The sequence below is a fragment of the Fukomys damarensis genome, unplaced genomic scaffold (genome assembly GCF_012274545.1).
Source record: "Fukomys damarensis isolate Sample0158 unplaced genomic scaffold, DMR_v1.0_HiC HiC_scaffold_21, whole genome shotgun sequence".
Lineage (NCBI taxonomy): Eukaryota > Metazoa > Chordata > Mammalia > Rodentia > Bathyergidae > Fukomys > Fukomys damarensis.
The window spans coordinates 31,419,415-31,446,523 of NW_022900933.1; the positions used below are offsets into that span (position 1 = coordinate 31,419,415).

Genomic DNA, 27,109 nt, shown 5'->3' on the forward strand with positions numbered 1-27,109 from the left:
TTAAAAATCCTCATACACCAAAAATCAAACCTTAATGATCATACAGATAAATTCTAATAAACTTTTCATGAATAGATCATTTTAGCTTTCCAGAGAATAGAAAAAGAAAGAATACCTTATTCTATCAAGCTGATGCAATAACAAAATCAACAAGAGTAACTAAAAAAATGTGAAAAAATGTGAGAAGCCATTTTCAGATATTGATGACAGAAATCCTAAACAAAACATTAGCCAAATTGGGCATTAAATTTTAAATAATTTTATGCTATATCATGATCAAATTGGTTTTTCTAGAAATGAATGTTAAGGTAGTTTAAAAAGAAAATTTTAAAAGCATATAACTATCTCAATACTTGCAGAAAAAGGACTTGATAACTAAAACATCCATGCATAATTAAAACAACAACAACAACAACAACATAAAGGAAACCAGCCAAGTGTTATGATGCATACCTGTAATCGTAGCACTCTGGGAGGCTGAGGCAGGAGAACAGCAAGTTCAAACCTAGCCTCAACAACTTAGTGACTTAGCAAAACCATGTCTCATCGTAAAACCTAAAATTAGGCTGGGAATGTGGCTCAGTGCATAGGGCCTGAACTGAGTCCCCAATACTACGAGGAGAAAGTGAAAAAAGGAAGAAAGGAAAAGGAAGGAAGAGAAGTAGGGAGAGAGGGAGGAAAGGGGATGTTCACTCAGCAAAACTGATGAGACATTAGACAAAATCATTTCACAATCAGGAAAAAAGAAGGATACTCATTGTTACCACCTATTTTTAACATGAATTTAAAGATCCAGCCAGTACAAAAGATGTGAAAAATAAAAAGCATAAGAATTAGAAAAGAAGAGGATGAAGAGAGTAGAAGGGATGGTGAATGTGATCAATATACAATACGTACATGTGTGGAAATGTCAAGACCAATTAATTTGTATAATTAATACATGTTAATACAAATAGAGATGACAAAACTCTCATTATTCATAGGTAATATAACTATCAGAACAACCTAAGAGATTCTACAAAGTACAGAAAAAAATCAGAGAATTTAAAAAATAATAAGAGAATTTTACAAGCCATTTGGGTATAAGGTCAATAGTCAAAACTAAAGAGCATTTTTATAAATTAGCAACGAAGAGTATAGTGGACTTTTTAAAAGGTGCCATTAATAAAGCAACAAAAGATGTAAGATTTCTAGGAATGAGACTAGACAGAGATGTATAAGAATTGTTTGGATAAAAATTATAAAATCTTATTGAAAGATAGTAAATAAGGCCTTAAAAAGGGAAGATATTTAATGTTCAAGGATATAAAGAGTCAGTAAAGTAAAAACGTCAGTTCTACCCAAACTTATCTAAAACTAAAACCCAATGCAATTACAACCAAAATCTTAACAGGGGTTTTAAGGTACTTAGCCCAAGAATAGCCAGACACTACTAAAGAAGATAGAAAAACACATTTTATCACATAACAAGACTAATGATAAAGCTTTACAAATTAACATTGAATGTAACTGGTGCATAAATTGACAATGGAAGAAAATAGAACAGAAAGATAGAAAACAGCTCCAGACACCTGATAGGCAAGATTGAGGGCATCAAAGAGCAGCGGGGGAAAAGAGGGGCTATTCAATAAAAGGTGTTGGGGAAATGAGATTATCCATATGGAGAGAAGTGAGACCCAGTCTGTCATCTCACCAGATATACAAACTCCAAATCATTTCAATTTGTATAGAAAGCCAAAGTCTTAACATTTGTCAGAGGCAATGGAAGAAAATATATTCATGATCTAAGAGTAACAAAGAATTTCTCAAACAAGCTAATACAAAGACACTAACTACAAAAAGGAAATATTTACAAACTCAACTGCATCAAAATTGGGAATGTCCATTGCTCAAAAATGTCATTGAAGATACTGAAAAGATAAGACAAATTGGGAGAAGATACTGACAACCTATATAACTTTAAAAGGATTAGAATCTAAGTATTTAAAGAACTCATTTAAATCACAAGCATGTAACTGAAAGAAAAAAAAATGACAAAAGATCATTTCATGAAGGGGGAAACAAATTGCCAATAACTTTATTAAAAGATGATTAACTTCATTTGTCATCTGGGGAGTGGTATTAAGGACATAGGCCAGGGAAATGTTTTACAACCATCAGACTGGCAGAAATTAAGGTTTGTCAATGCCAAATGCTGGTAAAATTGTGGATCAAAATAAATCCTATGTGCTGCTGATAACTGTATAAACTCTTTTGGGAAGTAGTACAGCATTATTTTGTAAAGTTGAAATTACCATACCATACAGCCCAGCAGTATGGCACCCAGAATATAGATAGTATCATTCATTCTCTGTTGTAATTAAAAAAAAAATGCTAAACTAAAAACAACCAAAATCTCTTCTGACAAAGGAAACAATCAATAACTTGTGGTAGAGTCTCACTTCCTAGTGTAAAAGTATACAAGAGCAAAAAATAAACTATAGCCACATTCAACACCATAGATGGGAATCTTAGGATATGATGTTGAAAGAGATAAGCCTCAGAAGACCTTGGGAGGGTTGTAGGGTAAAAACGTGGAGAAGTGTACATCAAAAGACTAGCACAGGTCCTTAGGTCAGGGCTGCCTTCTCATGCACGCACAAATAGGCTTTCCTCTGGTTTATGTGTAAATTACATCCAATTTGTGTATATACCAAACATCATGTAACTTCTTTTAACGAATGGTTCACTGAGTTTACTGAGAGAGACTGATGAAATAGCTACAACATAGTCTGGTAAATACAATGGAGCAATTTTAAAAAATGTTCTGTAAACATTTATTTCTGTAGGTTTTCTAGGAACTGAAAACTGTACTACATCAGTATTCTGTGAGGCGGGCAGGGTAGGAATCCTTTATCCCCACTTTACAAAAAAAGAAATTGAGATCAAAATCACACAGCTAGTAAGGGGCAGAGTTGAGGTCAGGCCCACATACCCTGCCCCTGTCCATGAGATCTTTCAGTGGTTGCTTCTACTTTCAACATTACAGGAAAGACTTTAGTCTGTTTTTGATACCTCAGTACTGAACATCCAGCAAGATCTTGCTCCATTTCCAGAAAAGCATTATTCAGTTGCTTAAGATGTATTTTTTCAGTCATGGGCCAGGGGTATAATCCTGGACCATTCCTCTAGTTCAAAGTTTCTTAGAAGCTATCTTGTACATTGTAAAGGACCAGCAGGACTCTTCCCCCCAAGGACAGAAGTTATCCTAATAAAACTTTGCTTAGGGAATTTATGGCTACATACAACTATGCATTTTGCTTATTAAACACCACATAATGTCACATGCTTTGACATTCACGCTTCCACATTCTCACCTCTAAGTATTACAGAAAAACCTATGAAATGGGCATTATCCTCATTTTACAGGTTAAAATACAACAAAATTTACTATAACAAAAAGGTCGGGAGACAAAGAAGGACCAACAGCTCTGCCATGTGGAAGCAGAGACATCAAGATCACATGGCCAGGGGTGTCACCATATTAAAACAAAAGGAAGTCAGTTACACACTGAGATAAAATGAGGTGCTTTGATGTGGGGTGTGACGATGATGATGGTTACATGGTAATCTACCAGTCTTGCTATTTTATTTTTTAAATTTTCCTCTCTAAGGGCAGGAGAAAGACAGACAGCAGCACAAAAAATTTAAGCCTGGTACTAATGGGAGGCTGCCCTACTGATTATGTCCAATGCAGGCTGTAAGTAATGCAGGCTGTAAAGAGTCAACCCTGCAAATGGCTTGTTTATAGAGTGAGTTTAGCTGAAGCCTACATGCCGAGGTCAGAGTGACTCTCACCCAAATTCCATTCCCAGAGATATAATCTTCTTTACTAAAAAGACAAGCTTAATTATTAACCACATCCTATATTTTGTCTGTTCTGTTTCTAATTCAAGAATGCTTTGTCTTTTCCTTTACAAGCCTTGCCTGCATCAGTAATGTGTCCATAGCAACTACATGACCTCTCGTGTAGACCCTTTACCTCAATCTAACAATGATGTCACCAATAAATATCAACAGCTCTGGGTGTTCAGGGCCTTTACTTGTTCAGACTTGCTTGTACAAGCATTGGACATCCTGGCTCTCCATTTCTGTGTCTCTTTAATTTTGTCTTTGAGTTTTTCTTTTAGCCTTGCATCGTAGCACTGAGCAGAAGATCGGAACCCGCTGTGAGGGTCTCTGATAGGTACTAGGTATTTTTCCTTAATTCAAAGCAACGGTAATAGCCTGATATTTCTATGAAGAGGATTCATATTATCATCTTCCAGATTATTGTTAATGAAAGGGAGAGTTACTGGTCTTTGAGTGGCAGGTGATTACCTGTCTACCTGAGGACAGGTGAGTAGCACAGATGATGGTTCCAGGTTCCTTCCTTCTTTCCTGGTGATCAGTCCCCAGTGTCACAGGTGTGTGTGTGTGTGTGTGTGTGTGTGTGTGTGTGTGTGTGTGTGTGTGTGTGCATGGCTAAATCAGCTGGAAAATGCATCCTTTGTTATCTGTCCCCGATGGCTCAGAAGAAACTTCTGGCACTCTTGTTCCTTTTGTTTCTATGTGGAAGCCAGGATCCCAAGTAAAGCTCTTTCTCGCCTGGCCTCCAAACATTCCTCATTTGGTAAGAGCATCCCAATTTACTTTGAATAATCACTTTCTGGTACTTGCAGTCCATAAGTTCCAAGTAGCTTTGGACCCACTGCTGCCTTCAGGGGTGGACATGTGACACAGAGTTGTTAAATTGAAGCCCCTTAGTTTGTTAGTCATAGTGATGAACTCAGAGATGGGCATGGTTACCAAAGTCTGATCATGTACTCTTTCTGGTGCTCTAGAATTGAGACAGCTTCACTGGCTTGCTAATATGGTCACACAAAATCCTGAACTTCTAGTAGCCACCACTGAGATAGCCTGTTCTGAAGAGGAAGAAGCCTCAGTACTGGAGAGGGGAGGTGGAAAAAGAAAAACTCAAGACTAAATAACATTGCTCGAGTCCCTGGATCCTATCTTGCCTGGAGCTAGTTTTACTCCTGGGCTTTTCAGCCATGAAAAAAAAAAAATTATGTGTGCCATTTCTTTGTTCTTTTGTTGCTTTGCTTAACCCACTTTGAGTTAGGTTTCTGTCACTTGTAACCAAACAGTCCTGATCACTAGTACACCAAATTGAATAAAATTTCCTACAGCTTTATTGGACCAGAATTCTAATGCTTTCTCTTCATCAGAAGTCAAAGCACTTTTGGTAATTAGTGAACGTGTTTCATTTTAAAAGTCAATATGGGGAAACCTGCTCTGTATTCCTGGAAATCTCTGCAGAATGCCACAGTCTGAAGTTATCCTTCCTGATTTGGTTTTTGAATGCTCTTCCCCTTTTTATACACCTTCAAATAAACCATTTTCTCTGAGTTTAAAAAGAAAAGAAGTTGTTCTTACTAACATTGGTCATTTTGAGCTCACACAGAACATGACAAGTATCTTTTAAGCACCCTGGCATGAGTAGAAGTAACTGGCTCAAGGACACAGTTATCTGAAACCCCTGCCAACCATCCCAAGAGTAGAAGGGAACATACCCAGGCACCCTATCATGTGCCAGGGTAGAAGCTCAGGTCTAAAGCAAAGGTGGAGGTGAGAGGGATGCTTCAGAGCAAATGCTCACTGAATCTTCCCTTAACAAGATGGGGGACCTGCCTTAGGTGACCACACAATCTCCATCCTACACACACCACTCTGGAACAGAGTGTTTTTAAGTTGTGAGCATTTTTTCAAAATCAGTCTGCCAAAGACCAGCTGTTTCTGCAGAGTCAGGCTTTCTGGAGTGTGTGGCTCTGGATTCGTGGGAAGGAACCCAAGCTCTGCTGAGACTGCTTTCGCTCTCTCCAGCAGACCCGGACATTCAGCCAAGAAATGGCAGGGAGGCGGGTAGCAGAAAGTCTCGGGGTTGAGGGTGAAGGGAGGAGTAGTCACAGAGCTAGACCAACAGAATGCCATTATTTAAGAAATGATTGAAGCATTTCTTCAAAACTGGCCCAAAGAGTCATTCCCTTTGAACACTGGGGGTTTAAGAATGCTGAACACCCAGTCTGCAGATTCCACTCAGTCTCCTGAAAGGAGAGTGAAAGGATGGAGTTTCTTTTCTTTATAAATTCAGTAGCTAGGCTCTGTTGATGAATGCAAAGAATCCGAGGAAAGTCTTATTGCTGTTGCTGTTTTCTAACTGCCTCAACTTCCTGTTTACCCAGTACTATTACTTAACTTTTTGGATAGCAGATCCTTCAACAATCCAGCAAACATTACCAACCACTCTCTGTGTGAGACAGGAGGTGAGGGGCAGGAGAAAGAAACAAAGATAACCAAGAAGTGAGGTTTTGGTGAGTAGAGAATACAGATGCATTTCTACGTCTACAGGACATGGTGATAAATGCAAAGCATTTTGGACACCCCACGTGAGAGTAGGTTTCAGTGAACTTCGTATGGGGATAGTAAAGATCTAAGAAGCCCTTCTAAAAGAAATCACATATGGATTAAGGATAAGAAACAAAAACACAGTTCTCAATGGTCTTTCTGAGCCAAGAAAAATACCTGCTAGAGGAAATAGCTGTGTTCTGTGTTATACTGAAGTGCTGACCCCTAGGATCTCAGAATGTGAATGTATTTAAAGATACCTCTTCAAACAGTAAGTGAGCTACGATGGGGCTATTAGAGGGGATCCTAGTCCAATACAACTGGTTCCCTTCAGAGAAGAGGAAATGCGGGCACACACATGCAGAGGGAAGATGAGAAGACACAGGAAGAAGACACCTGGCACAAGGCAAGGAGGGGGCCTGCAACAAATCCTTCCTTTGCAACACCCAGGAGGAACCAACTCTGCCAATACTTCGATCTTGGACTTGTAGCCTCCAGAACTGGGAAACAATAAATTTCTGTCCTTGAAGCCAGCCAGTCTATCGCAGTCCTAACAAACAAAAACACAGTGTAGGCTTCCCTTACCCTGAGCACCTCCCATACTGCAGGCTGTGCCCAAAGCTTACAGAGGAGGCTGGACTGTCCCAGCTTCTCCCTCCTTGTCTGCTCTCAGGGCTCTTGTTGACGAGACCCTATTAGTGCTCGTGTGGCTCTTGGGACTTAATTTGGAACCCCACATCCTCTTCTATGCGGTCAGGAGGCTGCCCTGGAATGTGATCCTGGCAAGTCTTCCTCCTCAAAGAGCCAAGGCCAAGTCCCACTATCTCCTGTTGTTTTAATGACTTTCTGTCTTATTAACCCATTTGTGGCTTGTCTGCCGGCAAAATTACCAGGGCCTCCTGGTCTACCTTTTTTATCTTTGGAAGGAGATAAGGCTAGCGGCCAAATTTATTCAATGTGAAACTATTTATCAAGCTCAAAGATAGACAAAACAACTGAAAGCTTACAGAGAGAATTAAGCTCAGCATGTCCCTTCAGTGGGTAGAGTAGAATTTTGTGAAACCAGACTTCAGGTAAAGAAGCTGAAGCCTACATCATGAGCCCACTTCAAAGACATAGAATTGGGGTGTGTTATGTACATGTGCCAACTCCGCACAAGGATTATAAATAGTACGTGCTGCAAACAGGCAACAAAAAAGGGGGGATCAAGAGATGGGTGGAGTGGCAAGTCAGGAGAGGGAAAGGGTATGAAAAAAGAATTTAAGATGTGTTGTGTATGTGCAATAGCTCCACACAAGGAATGTAAACATTATGCACTGCACACATGTACTAATAAACTAAAATTTTAAAATCTTGCTACCTCTTTCAGAAGAGGTTCCCTGGCTCTGGAGTTCTAGAGTGGAAAAACAAAAGTAAAAATGTCTCCAAAAAAATGAATAAGGTCTTTTATGCGGTGGCTTACCTTATTCTGAAAAAACTGCTTAAAACAGAAAAGTTAACACAGGGCAACAGAATCAGAGATCCTATCCCAATACTGTCAATCTGAGAGTCTGTCACTGGTATCCCAACTACCTCTCAAAGAATGAGGATCTCTTATGATTTGTGTCTAGAGGTCCCCCCAAAGCCTCATGCAGTCACAGGTGGGGCTTTTTCAGAGGTGCTTGAATCTAGGTGTGTGACTGATTTCAGAGGTGCTTGAATCTAGAGTGTGTGATTGAGCAATGCTAGGATTAAGGATGAGTGATTACTAAATTTGTCCACTGATTGTTTTGGTGCCACTCTAATTTCAGTAGCCTAGATACAGAAATGAGACAGAAAGAGACTTGTCTTGTCCCTTGCTTGCTTTGCTACCTTTTGCCCACCATGAGCTCTTTCTCCACTGTGATGCTTGTCTGCCATGCCAGCTGACTATGGACTAAAATCTCTAAAAACTGTGAGCCAAATAAGCTCTTTCCCCTTTTAACTTTGGGTGTCAGGTATTTTGTCTCAGCAATGAGAGAAAGTAACTAAGATAGGAGCTAAACTCATCCTACAGATCATCATCAGCCCACAGCCCAGAAGTATCAAGGTCATTTAACTTCTGAACCCAATTTCTTTCCATAATACAACATTGGTTAAGAATCTGGACTTTATTTCAGCTCTGCAAAATGGCCTGATAGGTGGATCTTGGACAACTTTCCTCAAATCCGTGGTCTCTAGATTTCTCAATTAAACTATACATTTCCCTTCTCTGTGAAGAGTCTTGGGGACAGAGTTAGTCACACCCATGAAATTTAGTGCATAGCAACCAGGTGGTGGTCTCTGCAAGAGCTGGCAACCCTCCTCCTAAGCCCCCTTCTACTGAGATTCCTAAGGTTCCTCACAGGGCACCCAATGGAAGGATGAGGAAGGGCCCAAGAGTGTCCTCTACATTCCGCTGGTCACAGTGACATCTTCATGGGATTTTTAATCACCTCAGGTTCATCTGCACCTCCTTTTTGTCAGGGAAGATAAAATCTTATAGTTAAAACCTAAATGTAGTCTGGCAAAGTCTCAACTTTCTTCTTCTTCTTTAAAAAAATTTTTTTTGAGTATCGGGGATCGAACTCAGGACCTTGTGCTTGTGAGGCAGGCAGAAGAACAGTTGAGCTAAATCCCTCGCCCATCAATTCTCTTCTTCTGAAACACAAGGGCAAGTGGCCTCAGACACCAAGGGCTCTCAAAGTACCACTTAGAGAATTACGAGAAATGTTCTGTGCAAGCCAGTCATAAAATCTTAATTCACTTACCCAGAAAGTTCCCAAGAGGTTGAAACTGAAAGGCTTGGACTGGACCACACGGGTTGTTTCTGAGAATGTGTGGCTGACAAGTCCAGGTTTCTTCTCTTGGTGCCAATCTATTGGTCCTGGAGGAAAAACCCTGCTCTAGTGACATCCTGCACTGCCCCACCCACCCTGGCCCCAGCCAGTTCTCCTTTAATTACCTAACATTTGTCCTGAGGGAGAGGAGAGAGGAGGCACCTGCCCTTCCCCTGTGCTGGTGGATGTGTGGCAGGGGTGCACTCAAAGCTTAAGCACCACACAGAGATGGCAGACCTAGGGATCCAGGCTTGGCCAGATGTCTTGGGGCTTGGCCCTCTTTGAACTCAGAGAGTCCAATTCATTGCCTGGGATTTATGAAAATCATTCAAGTAATCTATGCACAAAATTAGTAATGACCCTAAGAAAAGGCTCAAGAATGAACAAGTGAAAGAAAAAGGTAGAGACAGTCTTGGCAAGAGAATCTGTTAGGAGGTTCAAGGTGGGAGATTTCCTAGAAACACCTCTGGCTTGAACTTTTATGTTCCTACCATACTGGTCAATTTAATAGGATTCTTGGCTTCATAAGAAGACATGTTTTAGGAGCTGAGTTTTAGGTTAAAAGGGACTTCAAATAGGACCTTGAGAACACAGAGGTGATATAATTTTGAGGTGTTCTGTCGGCCCTTAGACCTAAGACTAAATGCAAAGTCACTGACCCAAGTGAAAAGATTGTATCTCCAAAAGCTACCTGTCTCCAGCAGCCACTTTTTCCCTGGTTGTCATAAGCACCCAGACATGCTGAGCGGTCAGGGCTGGAGGAAGTCTTAGAAATTGTGGTTCAGCCTCTCTCATATAAGTGGAAATAAAGAGTTCCAGAGGGATTGGAACAACCCTACCCCATGAACTTGCTGCCATGCTACGATTAGAAATGAGACCAAGATCCCCATCAGCTGAGCCTGTAAATCAGAAATCTCCATTAAAAAGATGCAAGCATTCCTAAAGTCCCCCATAAAAAGCCAGTGTTTGCAGAATAAAGCCCAAGTCAATTGCATGGTACTCAAGGACCCCACAGTCTAGCCCCAGCCAAGCTTTTGAGCCTCACCTCTCATTCCATGCCTGCTCACACCCAACGCATGGTGGTTATAACATGTGGGCAGGTGAACAACAGGCTCACAGTCAAGGCTGGACCTCATCAATATTCCTCAATATGCCATGAACTTTCCTGCCTTCCTTCCTTTGCTCACAAAATTCTCCATCCAGAATGCTCCTCCCCCATCCCTACTGTGAAAATCCTACTTAGTCCTGCGAAGATTCACTTAAAGGCTAGCATGTCCACCCCAAGAGAAAAATTCACACTTTTCCTGAGCACTCCTACAGCACCTGGCACACAGTGCTTTCATCGGTCTCATCACACACTCCAGCTCTGGGGAAGATTCCTATCAGCTTGATGCACATGTCCCTCTCCATCCACCTCACATCTGCTCAGCTGGGAGATCCCTAGGGAAGGGACCATGTCTTATTCATCCTTAGTACTTGGCAGAGTGTGACACAGAGAAATGCTCAGTGGATATCTGTTTAATCAAATGGACACACAGATGGGAAACACCTGTCCTTCTGGAAAATGTCTGTGACCACTTTAGCCTGGGCTAATTGAGTTCCACATACTTACTGTTTTTGCTGTCCCATTTCATTGAGCTACAATTCCTACCAACGCATTCGACTCTTACCAGGAGACTGTGAACTCCACAGGGCAGTGGTGATCTTACTAATCCTTTGTGCCCAGTATAGACCTTAATGGACAAATAATAAAGAATGGATGCGTTCCACTAATGGTAATAAATTAACCTATGTGGATAGCTCCATCTCAGACACAATCAATTTCTCTTTCTAAACATAGTTAACCCTGTGTAGCTTTTCCACTCATTCAATGAATACTTACCCAGTATTAGAAATACAACAGACAACAATGCAGAAATTTCCTGCTAGGCAAAGAGATGTTAAATAATTACAAATGTCTATTTACCACAGCTATGAAGTATGCACCGGAAGATGAGCACAGAATGCTCTGGTAACTCCTAAGCTTGCTCTGAGCTTACAGGTCACCCTGGAAGCTCTGTCCCATCATGCTTCATCCAGGACACAGAAGTCCCACAGGATGGCCACCCCTCATTCAGCATAGAACACATATGATTTGTCTTTGTTCTAACAGAAATGAAGCAGAGGCTGTGTTTTTTGTCTTTGCCTTGCTTCATATCAATCTCCCTCCAATTATTAGCCCCCTCCTATGGGAACTGTGGGAGATGCCAATTTCATACTGATTCCGGATGCAAAGTCTGTTCTGTTTGACCTCACTGATTCCTGGGGGATGTATAAAGATCTGTGAAATATGTGGAGTTCATAAATCAATTCTGGCTGGAATTCTGCAAATGTTTTAGCTTGAGGGAGAGTCAGACAGCACTGACACAGGCCCCAAGCATTACTGCTTCCTCCCGCTCAATGCACCAGCTGTCCCTGGAGTCTGTGGACTCTGGCTGCCTAGGACAGGGCCCAGCCCTGGATGTCCCCAACTCCCCTCTGTCCTGGCTTGGACAAGTTGGAGGGAAATGGGAGGTCAGTCCTTGACATCTTGTCTGTTGTCTGAGGCTCTCTGGAGGGAAGGAATCCTGTGAATGTCCTTTCTCTGCCAGCCCCTAAGGAGATGGCCCAAGACCCTTCCCAAGCATGCTCCTCTATGTCCAAGAGAAACAGGTTGGCTCTGGGGCCCTGGGGGCTCCAGTGGCATGCAACACAACGACTAACACACTCTTGGAGGTATGTGAGGAGCTGTCCTGGTTGGTGATGGACACGAGGCCAGGCTCACCCAAGCCATTGCTCCACAGTGTGGAGGACACAAGTCCCACAGAGTATGTTCTACGGAGGTGTGTCTCTGCAAGTTCATTGGACCTGAAGGTCCAGTGGCATCTTTGCCCATCAGACCCTGAGCGAGGCTGTCCATTTAATTCCAATCAATACTCATTGCACACTAGTAGTGCCTGGCACCAGGCTGAGTAGGGGCCAGCTGTAGTGACCATCTTGGCTGTCATGGTACTCTGTCAGCACGCAGCACAGTATGAGCTCCACAGGGGGTGCACTTTAAATGCAGGATGAGAGGGCCAGTGAGGAAAGGAGTGAAAGCTTCCCTCTTACTTGCCTGCACCCACCTGTTCCTTTTATCCTTCCTTCCTTCCTTTCCATGCAACAATAATTCATTGAGACTTCACTCTGCCACACTCTGTGGATGAACAGCAGGTGCTGGTGCCATGCCTTCACTCTAGGAATCCCCTACCAGGCACCCTACCCCTTTCTCCCAAAGCCCCTTTTACCCATCCTCCCCAGTACAAAGGGTAAGAGCATGTGGGTACCTGGGCTGCCTGAAGCTCTGGCTTTTCTGACTCCAAGTTCAAGGCTGGGGCTGGCTGCTGGGGGAGGCTGTCTGATGAGGGACTGACCACTCTACCAGCCCACTCCACCAGCACTCCCCAGCTTTAGCCTGTGGGCCTGGGCACATGTAACCCACATAGCCCATGGGTCCAGAGAGGCTGCCTAAAGGAGAGGAGAACAAAGTTTTTATCTAACTCCCAGAGACTAAGAGGGATTACCCCGCAAAAGTCTCAAAATCTGTCTCTTGCCCCAGAGGTTTGAGACGAGACAGATGGGGAGAAGTGCCAACATGTCCTTCTTAATGAAATTTTAGTTAATAACAAGCAGCATATGGTCCTGTGAGGTTATATTACCTGGTGATGCCAACATTATCTTACACTGTGATATTTTCACAATAACAAAATCACCTAACAATAGATTTCTCAGGACTTAGCCCTGCTGTTAAGTATCACCCTATCCATATGTGATCCCAACTGGAAAGGAGATCCCTCTTTTTTTTTCCCCCTCAGTGCTCCCTCCCAAATTTCCCTTTTAGAGTAAGTAGCCAACACACACTTAGTACATGTCTAACCTGTGGCTGGGATGGTACTGATAAGATTCAAGGCAGGGTCGCTGCTCTTTCCCTGCTGTTATAAAGAGTTTCAAGTTTTAGGTGGGTGGGTTGGAGAGAGGGCAAGATTGTTTAGGGGGTGCAGATCAGACTATCGGACATGCAGTGTATCCTTTGCTAAGCCTCAAAGCAGTCCACAAGATAAGTACTAGTATCCTGTCTTACAGCTAAGATGCTCAAAGAGTTTAAAGCCCTGAGCCAGACAATGCTCAGTGGTGGGATTGGAACGCAAGTGCAGGTGAGTCTAAAGCCAATACTTTATCCACTACATTGGGCTGTCTCCCAATGTTCCCTGGTATAATAAATCACTCACTCAAGGACCTCTGAGAAAGGAAGACCCTCTTTCCTTTTCCTAATAGCAGGAATTATGATGTGGGCCTATCAGGTGAAGCTGTTGCTGTCAACATCAGATACGATTCCTAATTTATTTTCCCCATGTACATTCTCCCTAAACCAAATGTTTTACACTTATATGGTATTTTATTCCTTATTTCATTCCTCATACGTAAAGAGCTCCCAAATCACTATTTCTTGCATCACAGCTAAGGTGCAAGCAGGAGTCACAGATGTCTTCACATCCTGTTCACACATGTGGATGAGAGCCACAGAGAACATGGACATTAGCTGCTGATTCAAATCTAGAACTTCCATGAGCATTACTGTTGTAGACTTCATCAATGTTGTATTCAATCCACTTACATCAAAAGGATATTTGAAAAGAAACCTAAGACTAGAGTTAACAACAAAAGATAAGGTGCAATCACACCTCCAGTTCAGCACATTTAGAGACAATGTTCTAAACCAGTGATGGTGGCATGAGCCTGTAGTCCCAGCTACTCATGAGACTGATGCAGAGGATCTCTGCACAGAGAGACAAACAGAGAGAAGGCAGGCAGTGGAAGGAGGTGAGGAGGGAGAGGGAGAGAACGTTGTCTCTCTTCCAGAAGCATCATAATATGCCCCTCCCACCAACTTAAAATACATAAGGCTCAAGGGTTTGCTTGGAATTGGCCCTGATACTCGAGGCTATTTGCTTCTTGGCAAGAAACAGCCACTTTCTGTCCCCCAGAAGGTATCTTCTCCAGACCTGGTAATACATCTAACTTTCCCAGAACCATCAGAAGCAGAGCTGCATGGTTCTTCTGTTCAAAGTCCACATTTCACCCCTCCTCTTGCAACACCATTTATTTTTCTCCCACAACTGGCTAATTCCAAAGTAGAACACAATGAAAAGAAATATGACCAGACTAAGGAACATAAGATGAGAGCCAAGAAAAACTTGTAGGTCATTGAGAAAGTTGCCATGCTAGGCACCAGGGACGTGACTGAGGGCCAGAACATCCCATCTTATGTGTCTCCACCCAACACATAAGCCCAGGAGGTGCACTGGATCTCACTGCCAACCAGCGCCAACGAGCAGAGCCAGCTGCAGCTGGGGTAGGAGGGACTTTCTCATAAATGGAGAATTGGCATTCACCCAGTAAAAGATGTCATTGAGCATGTGGACTGCTTGAAGCACACTTAGAGAAGAGCCACACTGCCTGAGCAGTTCAGGTGAGAATTAAGAGAAAGCCCGGACTGTCTGGACACAGATGTTATATTCCCTAAAGAATGGGAAGACTTAGGATAGTAGAACATTTAGGTGTTGGAAGGGATGTGAGAAATCATCTGGTGCTGGGAATTTTGTTTGTGTGCAGTGAACCTGTCTTGCAGATGGACGAAGTCAGTGGATTAACCTCCTTCTCAGAATAGTCTTTCTAACACATAAACGTTGTTAAATTATCAGGGAAACCAACCATACTGAAAGACAGTTATCAGAATATTTTTTTAAAACAAATGTAATATATACATAAACATCTTTATCAGCACATTAAGTAACAAGATTAGGCAACAGATCTAATATCTTCTATAACTTTGAAGTAGAGATAAATATGAATATTTCAAAGTAATTCAAAATAGTTGCCATAGCTGCTATAGTAAATATCTAGGTCTCTCATTCATTACAATTCCTGCTAATAGTCACATGGCCTGTTGCCTACATAATAGATGGAGATGCTAAATTTCAATGAGAAGCTAGTGGGGAGGCAGCGGTAGACCCCTTGATTTATATCTGCAGACACTAGATTAAGACCCTCCTAATATAATATCATCCCTTCTTTCTACAGATGATAACACTTAAGTCAGGGAGGCCAAATAACTTTCTTAAGGCCACATAGCAAATGAGTAGCAAGTCTGGGATCCAACTCCCAGTCCTTGTTGACATGTTATCTGTTCCCTTTACCACTCCAGTGTGCTGCTTCAATTGAGGCTTTAAAATTATTCCTTTTGAGGTTTTGTTTTTAAATGAAAATAATGTATTCTAACAAATTCAAGCAATATAGGAACTATCTGTGAGAAATAAAGTTTCTACCTGTCTTAATCACTTTTCTCTTGTTGAAACAAAATGCCCAACACTCAAAAGCAAAAGGAGGAAAGATTTGTTTAGCTCACACTTGGTAGAGATTTCAGTCCATAATCAGGTGGCTCCAAGGCAGGAAGAGGGGCAGACAGAAGGTAGCAAAGCCACAAGGGACCTTAACAGCATCTTTCTGCTCCTTTTACTTTATCTAGACTACTTAGGGAAGGCAGCACTTGCACCCTTAATCATTAGACATTAGGCCCTTGATCCTAGCATTGCTCCATAAATCAATTTCAATGTCACACACTCTAGATGCAGCCACCTATGACTGCATGAGACTTTGGGGGGACATACAGACACAAGCCATAACACTACCTTTCTTTAAATGTAGTTGCCTCTGAGAATAGATGGATGGATGAGGGTCTTGGACCCACAGCATTGCATCATCTGGGACCTCAGCCCCCACCCCCCCAACCTAGACCCTGGAGCAGAAATCTGCTCTTCCCACTGAGTAATTTTCTGGAGCCCTTTCTCTGCTGAAGTCTCAGAAGCACAAACTAACCCAATTCCCACTGCTGAAATGTGGAGAACTCAACCCTAAACCCTCTCGAAGACATGTGCTATTAAATGTAGTTGTTAGGTGAAAGAATGAACAGTAACCAAAGAACGAGTCTAGGGGTTAGAGGAGCAGTAATAAGGGGAGATAATTTAAAATAAAATGATGAAATTTGAAATGGCTCAAAAATTACAATGACTGATGTATTAAGCCTTGGGCATAAGCCAGCCTCTAGGTTAGACAATTTGCATACATTATCCCATTTAACTCTCAAAATATTTGGTATTGTCATCCACATTCACAGATGGAAAACGGGTCTAGAGAAAGTAAACCACTTGCTCACCATCATGGTGAGCTCACCAGCCCATGAAAGGGAAAGACCGAGGCAAGCTGTAGATGCCAAGGCAGGGGCTGCCTGTTCATGAACAAGCTTGCTGGGACCAGTTCGAGGACAGCTGGGCAAAGCCACCTTCAGAGCCCCTGGGTATCTTTTCTTTCTCAGGCCTGTTTGGTCCCAAAGCCTTCAGCGACTAAAGATCCAACCTGTCAGCTTCACACATTTTACTCTGGGTTAGCCTAAGGGCTAGGTTTCAAGTTACAACTCAAGCCTGAAGCCTATATAAAAAACAAAGAAAGAACAAAAGAGAAGGCCACTGCAGTTCCTCCCTCATTGGTGCTAACCACAGACCTGCCACACTGGGGCTAAGGTTCATGCGTGCTTTTGGCCTTGTTTTATCTGCTTGGAACAAATGCCCACATTGGGCTTGCTTCCCATGGTTTTGTTTCACAACTTAAATAAATCCAAGCACTGCTGGCATCTTGGTGCAGATTAAGTCTCCTCAAGGCTTTGAAAGCTGTTAAGTATGTTTGTATCCAGTGCAGTTTTAGGTCATTTTAAAGAATTAAGGACTGCAGTACAGTTTTGGGGTCTATGAGTCTTTCCAGAGGTTATTATCATTATCACCTCTTTCACACATCTTCCCAATTAACATTCACTGGGGATACTTTGTGCAGACACCCAGCATGGGGTTTTCTACTGTTATCTATGTGGGAGGCATTGTTTTACCCATTTTACAGAAGGAACAAAGCCCCAGATCTCATAAGAAGGAAGTAGCAAAACCAAGTTGAAAATTAAGGCCTGTCTGATTTCTAATCTAGAAGCCTTCCTATCTCTGCCTTTTCTGTGGACCATCTTAAGGCTGCCTTGTATTTCAGATGCTTGTCTTCTGGCACCCCCAAGGAGCTGTATGAGCATAGGTTGAAAAACAACTCAAGAGAAAGGTTGAGGCCAACTCCACCCAAAAGGACCTGTGTGTGTTGCTTTCTGCCTGGTTGGTGCTCTGATCAACAACAAAAATCCCTGGCCCAATAAGAAAAGAAAGAAATTGCTCATAATTTCACAAATGACCACAAGAATTTCTGCAGTTCCTAGTTGAGGCATGGCTCCACTCTAAGCTGCAAAACGTTTCATGAGCCTTAGCACCTGGTAGACTTCCCTAAGTTTGCTGTTGAAGCAAGATGGTTAGCAAAGCCTGCACTTGGCACATTTACCCAGAGAGATGACACATTGAGCCCCAAAGGGGAACAGCATGCAGAGACAAGTGGCAGCCACATTCAGGGAACTTGTTCTCAGAGGAGACATGTCATATGGGGAAGGTCACTGAGTGTGGGTTCAAATCCGGGGTACCCCAGCATTTCAGCTGCAGCCCCTCACACTGCCCGACCTTCAGCACTAACACTGCTAACCCCATATAATCCTTCTCCCTGATTTCTATTTGGCCAGCTCAGGACTCTGTGCATGCTTGACTTTGCCTTCTGTGTGGGTCTTGGATGATGACAATCTCTTCCAGCAGCCAGTTAATAGTGTCTGTCTGGGTCCCCATCCAGATCTCCCAAGAGTCAAGGCTCTGGGGAACACATTCCACCCTGGCATGAGTGTCATCACTCTTGTGGAGCTGAGCACTCTCAAGCCAAGTTGCCAGTTTTCTTAATGACACAAAGCATTCTTGGCTCATGGGCTATGATTCTTGGGTCTCTGTTCCCACCCCCGTCTGTAAAAGTGTACCAAGTGTTCCTGTTTTATATCTAGGTAACTGGGGACTCAAACCTGAGGCCAAATGTGGTTACAGAAGGAGCCAGGTTTAGTTGCCTACAAAATGAAACCTGAAATGGAGAAATTAAGAAGGAAACTCAGAGGTCCTGGGGAACCAGAGTTCTCTGCCCAGCTCACAGGAACAGGTCCCAATCTAATTTGGACACAAGAGAAAAGATATCTTCCGTGAAAGTGTGTTCAAAACCCAGCAAAAGTAAGCTGCAGTGAAAGGGGTACCCTTTGCTTTTTCAAAGCAGACTCTTACACATTATGGAAAGGAGGAGGGAAAGAGACCAAGGATGTTACGTATGAAGTAGTTTGCCCCTCCAGTTAAACCAGAATTGGACAAGCATCTAGGCCTATTACCAGTTCACAGAAACATAAAGGAAACAGAGGAGTAGATTATATATCATTATCATGATGCTATCAGCCAAATCTCAAATATGAGAAATTCTCCAGACAAACAACTCAGAATCCTCAACAAAGAAGTGGTGATGGAAGCAAAACAGTTCAAATGACCATTAAGACTCGGTGATAATGACAAATGGTAGCTCTTACTCAGATCTGATTCAAACAAGCTGATGAAAAAAATGGCATTTTTGAGACCATCAGGGAAATCTGGATAGTGCTTGGATATTTAATAAGGAAAAAGGACTCTTGTTGACTTTTATTGGTTTAATGATGTGGATAATCATTATCCACATTGTGGATTTGAGGGGGTTGACTTTTTTTTGTTTTGGTTTTTTGTTTTTTGAGATAGGGTCTCACTATGTACTTGTGACTGACCTAGAACTCACTATGTAGCCCAGGCTGGTCTTGCACTCACAGCAGTCCTCCTGCCTCAGCCTCCTGAGTGCTGGGATTACAGGTGTGCACCACCACCCCCTGCATGGGGAGGGGGTTGATTTTGATAAAGAATCTTTACCTCTCAGATTTAAGGATGAAGGGAGTTTGTTATAAATTAATGCACTAAATAGAAAGTAAAGAAGAATGAAATTGGGGCTATGCCAGTAATTTGGACGATAAGTAGGTAAATGTTCAGTTTGTCTGCTCTACTGCCCAGGTTCAACATTGTACAGAACTGAAAAATTTTTTTAAAAAATGTAACAAGTTGGGCTGAGGATTTAGCCCAGTAGTTCTGCCACCTGCCTCACAAGTGCAAGGTCCCAAGTTTGATTCCTAGTATATAAAAAAAGAAGTAATGGCTTGCCAGTAACTGGCTTAATACTGAGTTTCTGAGAGTCTATGAAGAAACATTTACCGCACTGAGCCTCAGTTTCCGCACCCAGAGCTTGAGTGGTTCAAATCCTGGGCTGGCCTTCATTCTCTGTTTGACCTTATAAAGGTTTCTAAACTCCTCTGTTCTTTGATTTCCCCATGGGTACCACAGGAATAATAATAGTTCTACCTTCTAGATTTGTGGGGAGGACTAATGCATTTATTCTGTACAGATACTGGCACAGAAGCACTATCTATGTACTTGGTATTATTACTAGAGCTACTGCTGTGACTCTTGCTTATTATTTTTATTTTGATGAAGAGAAGGCTCCTTTGGAGACACTGTCCTACTCCTCTAGAGTGACTGAAGCTTCAGAGATGTCTCTCAGTTCTCCTCAGCTTACACATTGCTCATCTGCTTTTCCACATGATGAGAGCTATACCCTGGAAAACATCACCTTCTCTTTCTCAAGGCAGCAAGATTCTCCCCAACAACCTTTGTTTCATTTCCTGGCTCCTCTACAGCCAGTGCAGCCTCCTAACTCCACCCCCAGTGCCTAGAAGGAATGTGGATAGTAGGAGATTCCTTTCCCATTCCCTCTCTAGCTCTCAGATCCTGCCACCTCCTACAATGGCGACAGGAGCCTGGTGGGTGGGGCTGAAAGGCCTCTGTAAGTCAGGAAGCCATGGGGTGGAGTGAGGAGGAAATCAGAAAGAACCCAGGCTTTGGGAATGCATAATACTGAACATTTTGGAAATGGATGGGCCTGTTGCCAGTCCTTGCAGGGTGCCTAGATTGTATTCTTCCTACAAAAGGGCCATTATGAAGGCTCTGTACCTCCCATGTGACAGGTTCAGAGCCTCAAGTGGTATGACGTCAAGGGACCAGGGGATGAATAGTTTTCCCAGCCATGCTTTCAGTGTCAAGCCCTGAAATCCTGGAAGGAGGTGTGTGGGAGGAAGGGTACTCTGGGGAGCCCCAAGGAAGTGCCTACTGTTCTACAAGGTTTGTGGTGGGCTGGCTCAGGACATCAGCCAGAACCACCACACTTCTAGCTGACACTTCTCTCCCAAACTGGAGCACTTCCAAAGTGTCATCACACCCCCTTTCTCACCCCCACATATGAACATGGAGGACTAGTAACTCAGATTAGGTGACAATCCCCTGAAAGAACAGCATTACTCTCCCCTCTACCTCTGCATTTTCTTTTGATATCATGAGGTTGTATCATCCAGTTAGGACATCGTAGCCTGGCAGTCAGGGCAGCTGGGCTCACAGCCAATCTGTGCAATTACCTAACTAGTTGGAGTCCACATTGCCCTTTTCATAAAATGAAAAGACTAAAGTTGATGTTTGTTAAAAAGTCCTTTTAATTATAATGGACTATTGTGCTGTGTGTTATAAGTAAGTATGGTACTATGTTGGCCACCAAAACTGCAGGAATGTGTGGCTTGATTGACGCCCACACTCTTTCCCTTGGTACACATCACCCTTCAAGGTAGACGTTACAACTCCCTCATCTGTATTCAGTCTATGTGTCTCTCTCTATGACTGTCTTTCCATTCTGCATATGCCTAAACACACAACAACACTTTTTGAGATTAGTAAGAATGCAAAACCTTGGGTTCAAGCATATCCAATTTTCCCTGGGAGGTCTGAAGAATACTCATTTGCATATTATTTACATGTATCAAATGAAAATGCACACTTATTTGCATGAACATATAGAAGTTATCATCAACAGTCTTTATAACTGTTGGTTATAGCCACTCTAGAGTTAAGAAGCTCACAAAAATCTCCTACACTTTGGGATTATAGAAAGGAAATACTAGAACTTCAGCTTATATTTATGTTTATCACATTCTTTTAAACTTTCTGTTATGTATGCTTTATATTCCTCAAACCATATAACAGGATATGTACGCCATTTATAAATATGCACAAAAAAGGATCTGGGCTAAAAAAGATTTAGCAGATGGGTTGCAAGATCAAAAATGTTGGGGGCCTTCACCCTGGGCCATCTCCCAAAACTACAAGGCTTGGATCTGACCACAGCCAAAAGGATCAGGAAAGATTCCAGGTAACTCTTCTCAGGCCACACTGGCAAATGGAACTTAAAGCTCCCTAGGGCACTGGCCAAACCCCTTATCAATTCTTCTGGGACTCAGCATATGGTGTCCATTTCTTCCCAGAGGTCCCATCCATGAGCTTCCTTTTGGCCATAAGAACATTGATTCCCTTGCAAGTAACCCACTTCTTTCTAGGACAGTTCGTTTTGGCCCTACAGGTTTCCCTGCGGGAGTTCATGTTCCGCTCTATGTTGTGAGACAGAACTCTGGCCTTTTCTAGATCTCTTTGGGGTTCACTTACCAAATTCAACCAAATGTATCTCTTATTTAGCTGAGAAAATCTGAACTAGGTAAGTAAATAGATAGATGATGTGTAAGTAGGTAGAAAGTTAGAAAGCAATAAAGAAAAAACAAATTCATTTTCTGGAGAACAAGGAAGGAAGCAGCAAACTCATCCCCTAAGGTGGGAGAGGACCAGAGACTCGGGCTGCAAGAGTGAAGTAAGTGTGTAGAAAGGCAGCCACTGCCCCAGTGGTGTGTTTCATGGTAACAAACATCCACTGGGGCAGATGTGTGGATTCAGACAGCACCTTCACTGGCACCATAGGGAAGGAGGAAAGACAACGCTACTCACCCACACACTGGTTGCCTTCATCCATCTGGTATCCAAAACGGCAGACAAGAGGTCTTGAAATTGTGGGGTAGTTTGAAGCTGACACTGGAGGGGCAGCTGCTGGATATGGACCTGAGTAGGGGGTTGAATAAGGATTCGAGTAGGGCCCTCGATACACTGGGTTTGTTCGGGGGATGCACAAATACCCGCCATTTTGGTTGACACACATCATGTCTCCTCTGCAAGCCTCAGGGATGGTCCGGCATTCATCAATATCTGCAGGGGCCACAGAAAGCTGAGAGTCAGTGCCCCTGGCCACACTGAGCATGCACACAGATAAGCAGAGGTTGTACTAAGAGAGACATGGAGGACCCAAAAACACACTTGCCAGCTTCTGCTCCACCAGTGTTCGCAAACATTGGCTGAACTGTATCAAAGTGACTGATGTCACCAAAACACCAGCCATTCAAGTACCACCACCACAATTCTGACCGCATTCACAAAACCTTGTGCTATCATTTGTTTCATCATTTTCTTTAGGTGAACCCACATTTGAAAACAAAGAAAATGTATTTTTAAAATCTTAACAAGAGTACAGCAAATGAGGAATACATTAATTAGAATAAATAGAAAATAATAGTAAGAAGAAGTATATAACTATAAAGATAAAGAGTGTTTATCTGTGGATGTAAAACACGTCAAGTAATCTTAACTGTACACACTTCACTTTGAAAACACAGGGGAAGGGCTGAAGAATTATTGTCACATCTATTCCAGATAACAAGTGGGAAGTGGAGGAAAAGAACTGCACATTATATAATCCAATACATGGCAGAGAGCTAGTAACTTGCTAAGAAAGCAGAGGCTTTTATTTATTTATTTTTCTGGTCCTAGGGAGTGAACCCAGAGCCTTCCCACTGAGCTATTTGCCAGCCCTTTTTAATTTTTAAAAATTTAAGATACTAAGCCCCTAAATTGCCCAGGCTGGGCTTGAACCAGTGATCCTTTTTTCTTAGCCTCCCAGAGTGCTGGGATTGTAAACTGCTACAGAGCCTTACTTTGTTCACACTGTGCCAGCACACTCAGCCTGCTTACAGCCAGGATGTGTTCCACTATCTGTGCCTAGAAAGGGAGAGATAGCCTTGCTAGAGAGAGACAGGGGAGACCTGAACTCTGGGTCCAGTGAGTAGCAGACCTGGCTCTGTGTGCTGGTCCTGTGGGCCAGAGGCAAAGGGGAGAGGCCTGGACCCCGATGGTTTACCCCATCACCATACCTCAATTGAGAAACTCACAGGAATTCCCACCTCAGGGAAGGGGAATGCTGAGAGTCAGAGTGTACCAGATAGAATTCTCCAGTTAAAACTGACAACCCAGAAAAGGAGGCTGCTGCCCTACACTCTTTCTGCCTGGGCACCTCCTCAAAGTGGCGTACTTTAAATCCAAGTGTAGGCTCAGACTCCCCAAGGAAGGTTTTATCCTGACAAACCATCTCCTGCCCCTCTGTGTCTTAGCTGACATGAGCTCAGGGAAGACAAATGACTTGGTCTAAATCAAATACTTGTAATTAAAAAGCTAAGCACTTCCCTACTGTAGGGCAAGGCAGCAATATAGGGCTACCTTATTCTTTTCACACATGCTGTGTTCCCTCAATAACTCACTTTGAGTTATTAAGAGTCCTTTCCAGCCCTGGTCTTCACTTATGTTGTTCTCTCCAGCCCGAATGCCATTTCCCAGGTTCCTACTCATCCTTCAGTGCCCAAATAAAATGTGACTTCTACCACTCTTTATTGACCCTGGACATAAAGTGTCACTCTGTCCTCTTCTTTTTCATGGCCCATTGCTCTTACCTCTATTTGGCAATGACTTCATTCCATCAACCTGTCCCAAGGCTCACTGTGTCTAAGTCTCTCCCCAACTAGAGGGTGTGCTAAGTGACTGTCCCCCTCCCACTGGCTCCTCCTCATCCTTGGAACCTACCAATGTGTTTTGTCACCTGGTGAAGGAAATTAAAGCAGCAGATGCTATCCAGGTTGCTGGAGCCTGGAATTGAGATGGGGAGCTTATCCTAGATTATCTGGGTAGACCCAATGGAATCGCATCAGTCTTTGAAAGTAGAAGAGGCAGAAATGGTCAGTAAGATTCTCTGAAAGAAAAAGAAGAGATCCAAAGCAGGAGATGTGATAACTCTCTGAGGACAGAGGAAGGGCCTCTAGCCATTAGTAAGGGCATCTTCTAGAAGCTTCAAAGACCCTCAGTCAACAGCCAGCAAAGAAACAGAGCCTCCAGCTCCAACTGCAAGGAACTGACTCCTGCCAGTCACCTCATAAGCAATGGAATGGAGTCCCCCCTTCAAGCCTCAAGAAAGGAAGCCATCTGCCAATGTGTGGCCTTTAGGCTGGTCACTGGGCTTCTGACTTACAGAACAATGAGACCATAAGTGTGTGTGGTTTAAGCTACTAAGTTGTGGTGACTTGTTACAATAGTGCTAGGAAAATGATACAGAAGGAAAGCTCACTGGGGACAGGGGTCTGTTCTTTAACCTCTTAGCTTAGTGCTCAACACACACAAGAACATCAATACAAGGGCCTCCTTGGTCTCAATACCCCCATCTCACCCTGTTCTTCCATGGGGGAGGAAAATAAAGATTTGACAGTAGTGGACAACAGCCAAGAAAGACATGGCCCTGTGACTGGGCTGGCATCAAACATCCCATCCCAGCAAGGAATCTGCATGGCTCATACCTAAACACTGTCCTGACTGGCGATCCAGGTCAAAGCCATTAGTGCATTGTTGCTGCAGGGAAGGAGAGAAAAGAAACACATGAGGTCATTGCACTTACTTTTTTTTTTTTTTGTACCGGGAATTGAACTTGGGTCCTTGTGCTTGAAAGGCATCAAGGGAGGCAATGGAACCCCAAAGCTAAATACCCGGCCGTGCACTTATTTCTTTACTCTAAAAGTACCATAGCTACATTTCAGAAAGTTGAGAAATGTAGATAAAAATAATGCCAACACCTGTATTATAATTCCTATTTGTCATCTTCAAGTTTCTTACCATCACTTACACTCAGCGTTGCTTTTTACCAAAACTCCCTGCACTTCTGCTTCATCAGCCCCACTTTGAGCAGGTAGTTGCTGAGCCTTTTGATGCTCTAATAGGAAAAGAAACAATGATGACACTGGATATGTACAATCTGCATCCCCTCGCTGAGGGAAAGAGCAAGTGTTAAGGCAAGGATTCTTTCTTTAGGTCTATCTAACCTCTCCTGCTTAGTACCCAATGAAATATTTTGTCTTCTATGAAATCCTCTCCCTGATGCTCAGTCCTGACATGCAATAAAAAAGCTGCCTGTAGGTAAAGTCAGTTTTCTAACGAGGGTCAAGGAAATTCACCCATTTCTACTCAACAGGACAACTACATGAAGATGCCTCCTGAAAGAGATAGGTCTTGCAATTTGAATTACAGCCCTATGCACTTTGTTGTTGTTGTTTTCTATGCACTTTTAAAAGGATGCCTGGAAGGGCTGGGGATTTAGCTCAGTGGTTCGGTGGCCTGCCTTGCAAGCACAAGGACCCGAGTTCAATCCCCGGTACCAAAAAATAAAAAAATAAATAAAAAGATGTCTGGAGAGTGGACAGTCATGGAGGCCTTCGGAAGACCTTGGACCCTGTTGTTCCATAGTAATGAGCTCAGTGTCTATGACTGTGGGACACAGCTCCCGTCCCTCTGTCTTTCTCCAGCTCAGGAATTGGGATTCCTGAGCTGTGGGTGATTGATGGAGATGATGGATCTGGTCTACTGGAAAATCCTGTCAATAGATGGCCCAGTCCCACAGGGCCAGCTATAGAATGTGGCCTCAGATCCTGGTGGAGGAGGTGATTGGGGAACCTGCACAGCCCAGAGAGAGGACAGAGAGGGAGACAGGAGGAGGAGCCAGCACTAGGTCAGGCCAGTGCTGCCACTCCGGGGCCACTAAACCTCTCTGTGGCTACCTATGATTCAGCCCTTCAGGTCTCCCTAGAGCCCAAGGAACAGAAGAGGCAGGAGGCTGTGGGATAAAGCACAGGGACCCAGGATCCAGCCATGCTCTGCAACTCAGTGTTAGATTGGGTTCAGGTCTACTGGTCAATCTGGTTTCAAATTCCCACCGTAGCCCCTACTCATTGCATATGCTTTCTATACCTCAGGTTCCCTATCTGTAAAATGGGAACAATAATACTTCCTCTAAGGGATAGAGACCAAATATGTTAATATAAGTGAATGTGTTCATATAGTGAACACAGTCCTATGACACTGCCCTCCCTGGGCCTAGACATCTTCACCTATTCCCCACAAGGTAAGATTTGACTGTAAGGTCTCTCTGAGATAGGAAATTCTTTGTTAACTATCTCAAGATTCTGCCCACAGTTCTCAAGGGCTGACTTTCACTCCGAGCCTAACCTCAACTGTTCTCCATCCTCAACTGGCCTCCTGCAGGACTCCCAGCCCAAGGGTGCCCTCCCAAGTTTGGAGTGAAATCCTCCAGCATTGCATGATGGGATGTCTGGAACCTTTGCCTCCTTGCTTCACTTGCTTCCACAGGGGATGTAGACCTGGGTACACCCAGATCCGTGGGAGCCATATGCAGGGATCCCAGGAGCACTGTCACCCAGAAACATGACAGCACATTTTAATTTTGAAGATAAACTGAGTCTTCTTGAGATACACGAAGGAGGCAGCATAATCTAATAAGTTTCTAACTGGAAGTCAGGGTAATGAATTATACTTCCAGCCCTGCACTTAGAAACAACTTCATCCGGGCCAGTCTCTACTTCTCTGAGCCTTTGCTGTACTCTCTATACAAGAGCTCCAATTAGGTCAAGCACCTCCCACCTCTACAGCCCTGGGATTCTACTAAAATGCATTGCTGGACTCCCTCGTAATTTT

At 43.2% G+C, this 27,109-nt stretch overlaps 1 protein-coding gene across 2 annotated transcripts in view; it reads right to left on the reverse strand.

Moving 5' to 3' along the window:
- Fbln5 (fibulin 5) overlaps positions 1-27,109 on the reverse strand; it is a 71,893-nt gene that overhangs the window by 41,058 nt on the left and 3,726 nt on the right. For both annotated transcript variants that reach the window (XM_010616319.3, XM_010616320.3), the window contains exons 3-4: positions 24,925-24,976; positions 22,205-22,459 (exon numbers count right to left, since the gene is read on the reverse strand). In XM_010616319.3, the coding sequence (XP_010614621.1) occupies positions 22,205-22,459; positions 24,925-24,976 (307 nt within the window). The remainder of the gene's footprint in view (positions 1-22,204; positions 22,460-24,924; positions 24,977-27,109) is intronic.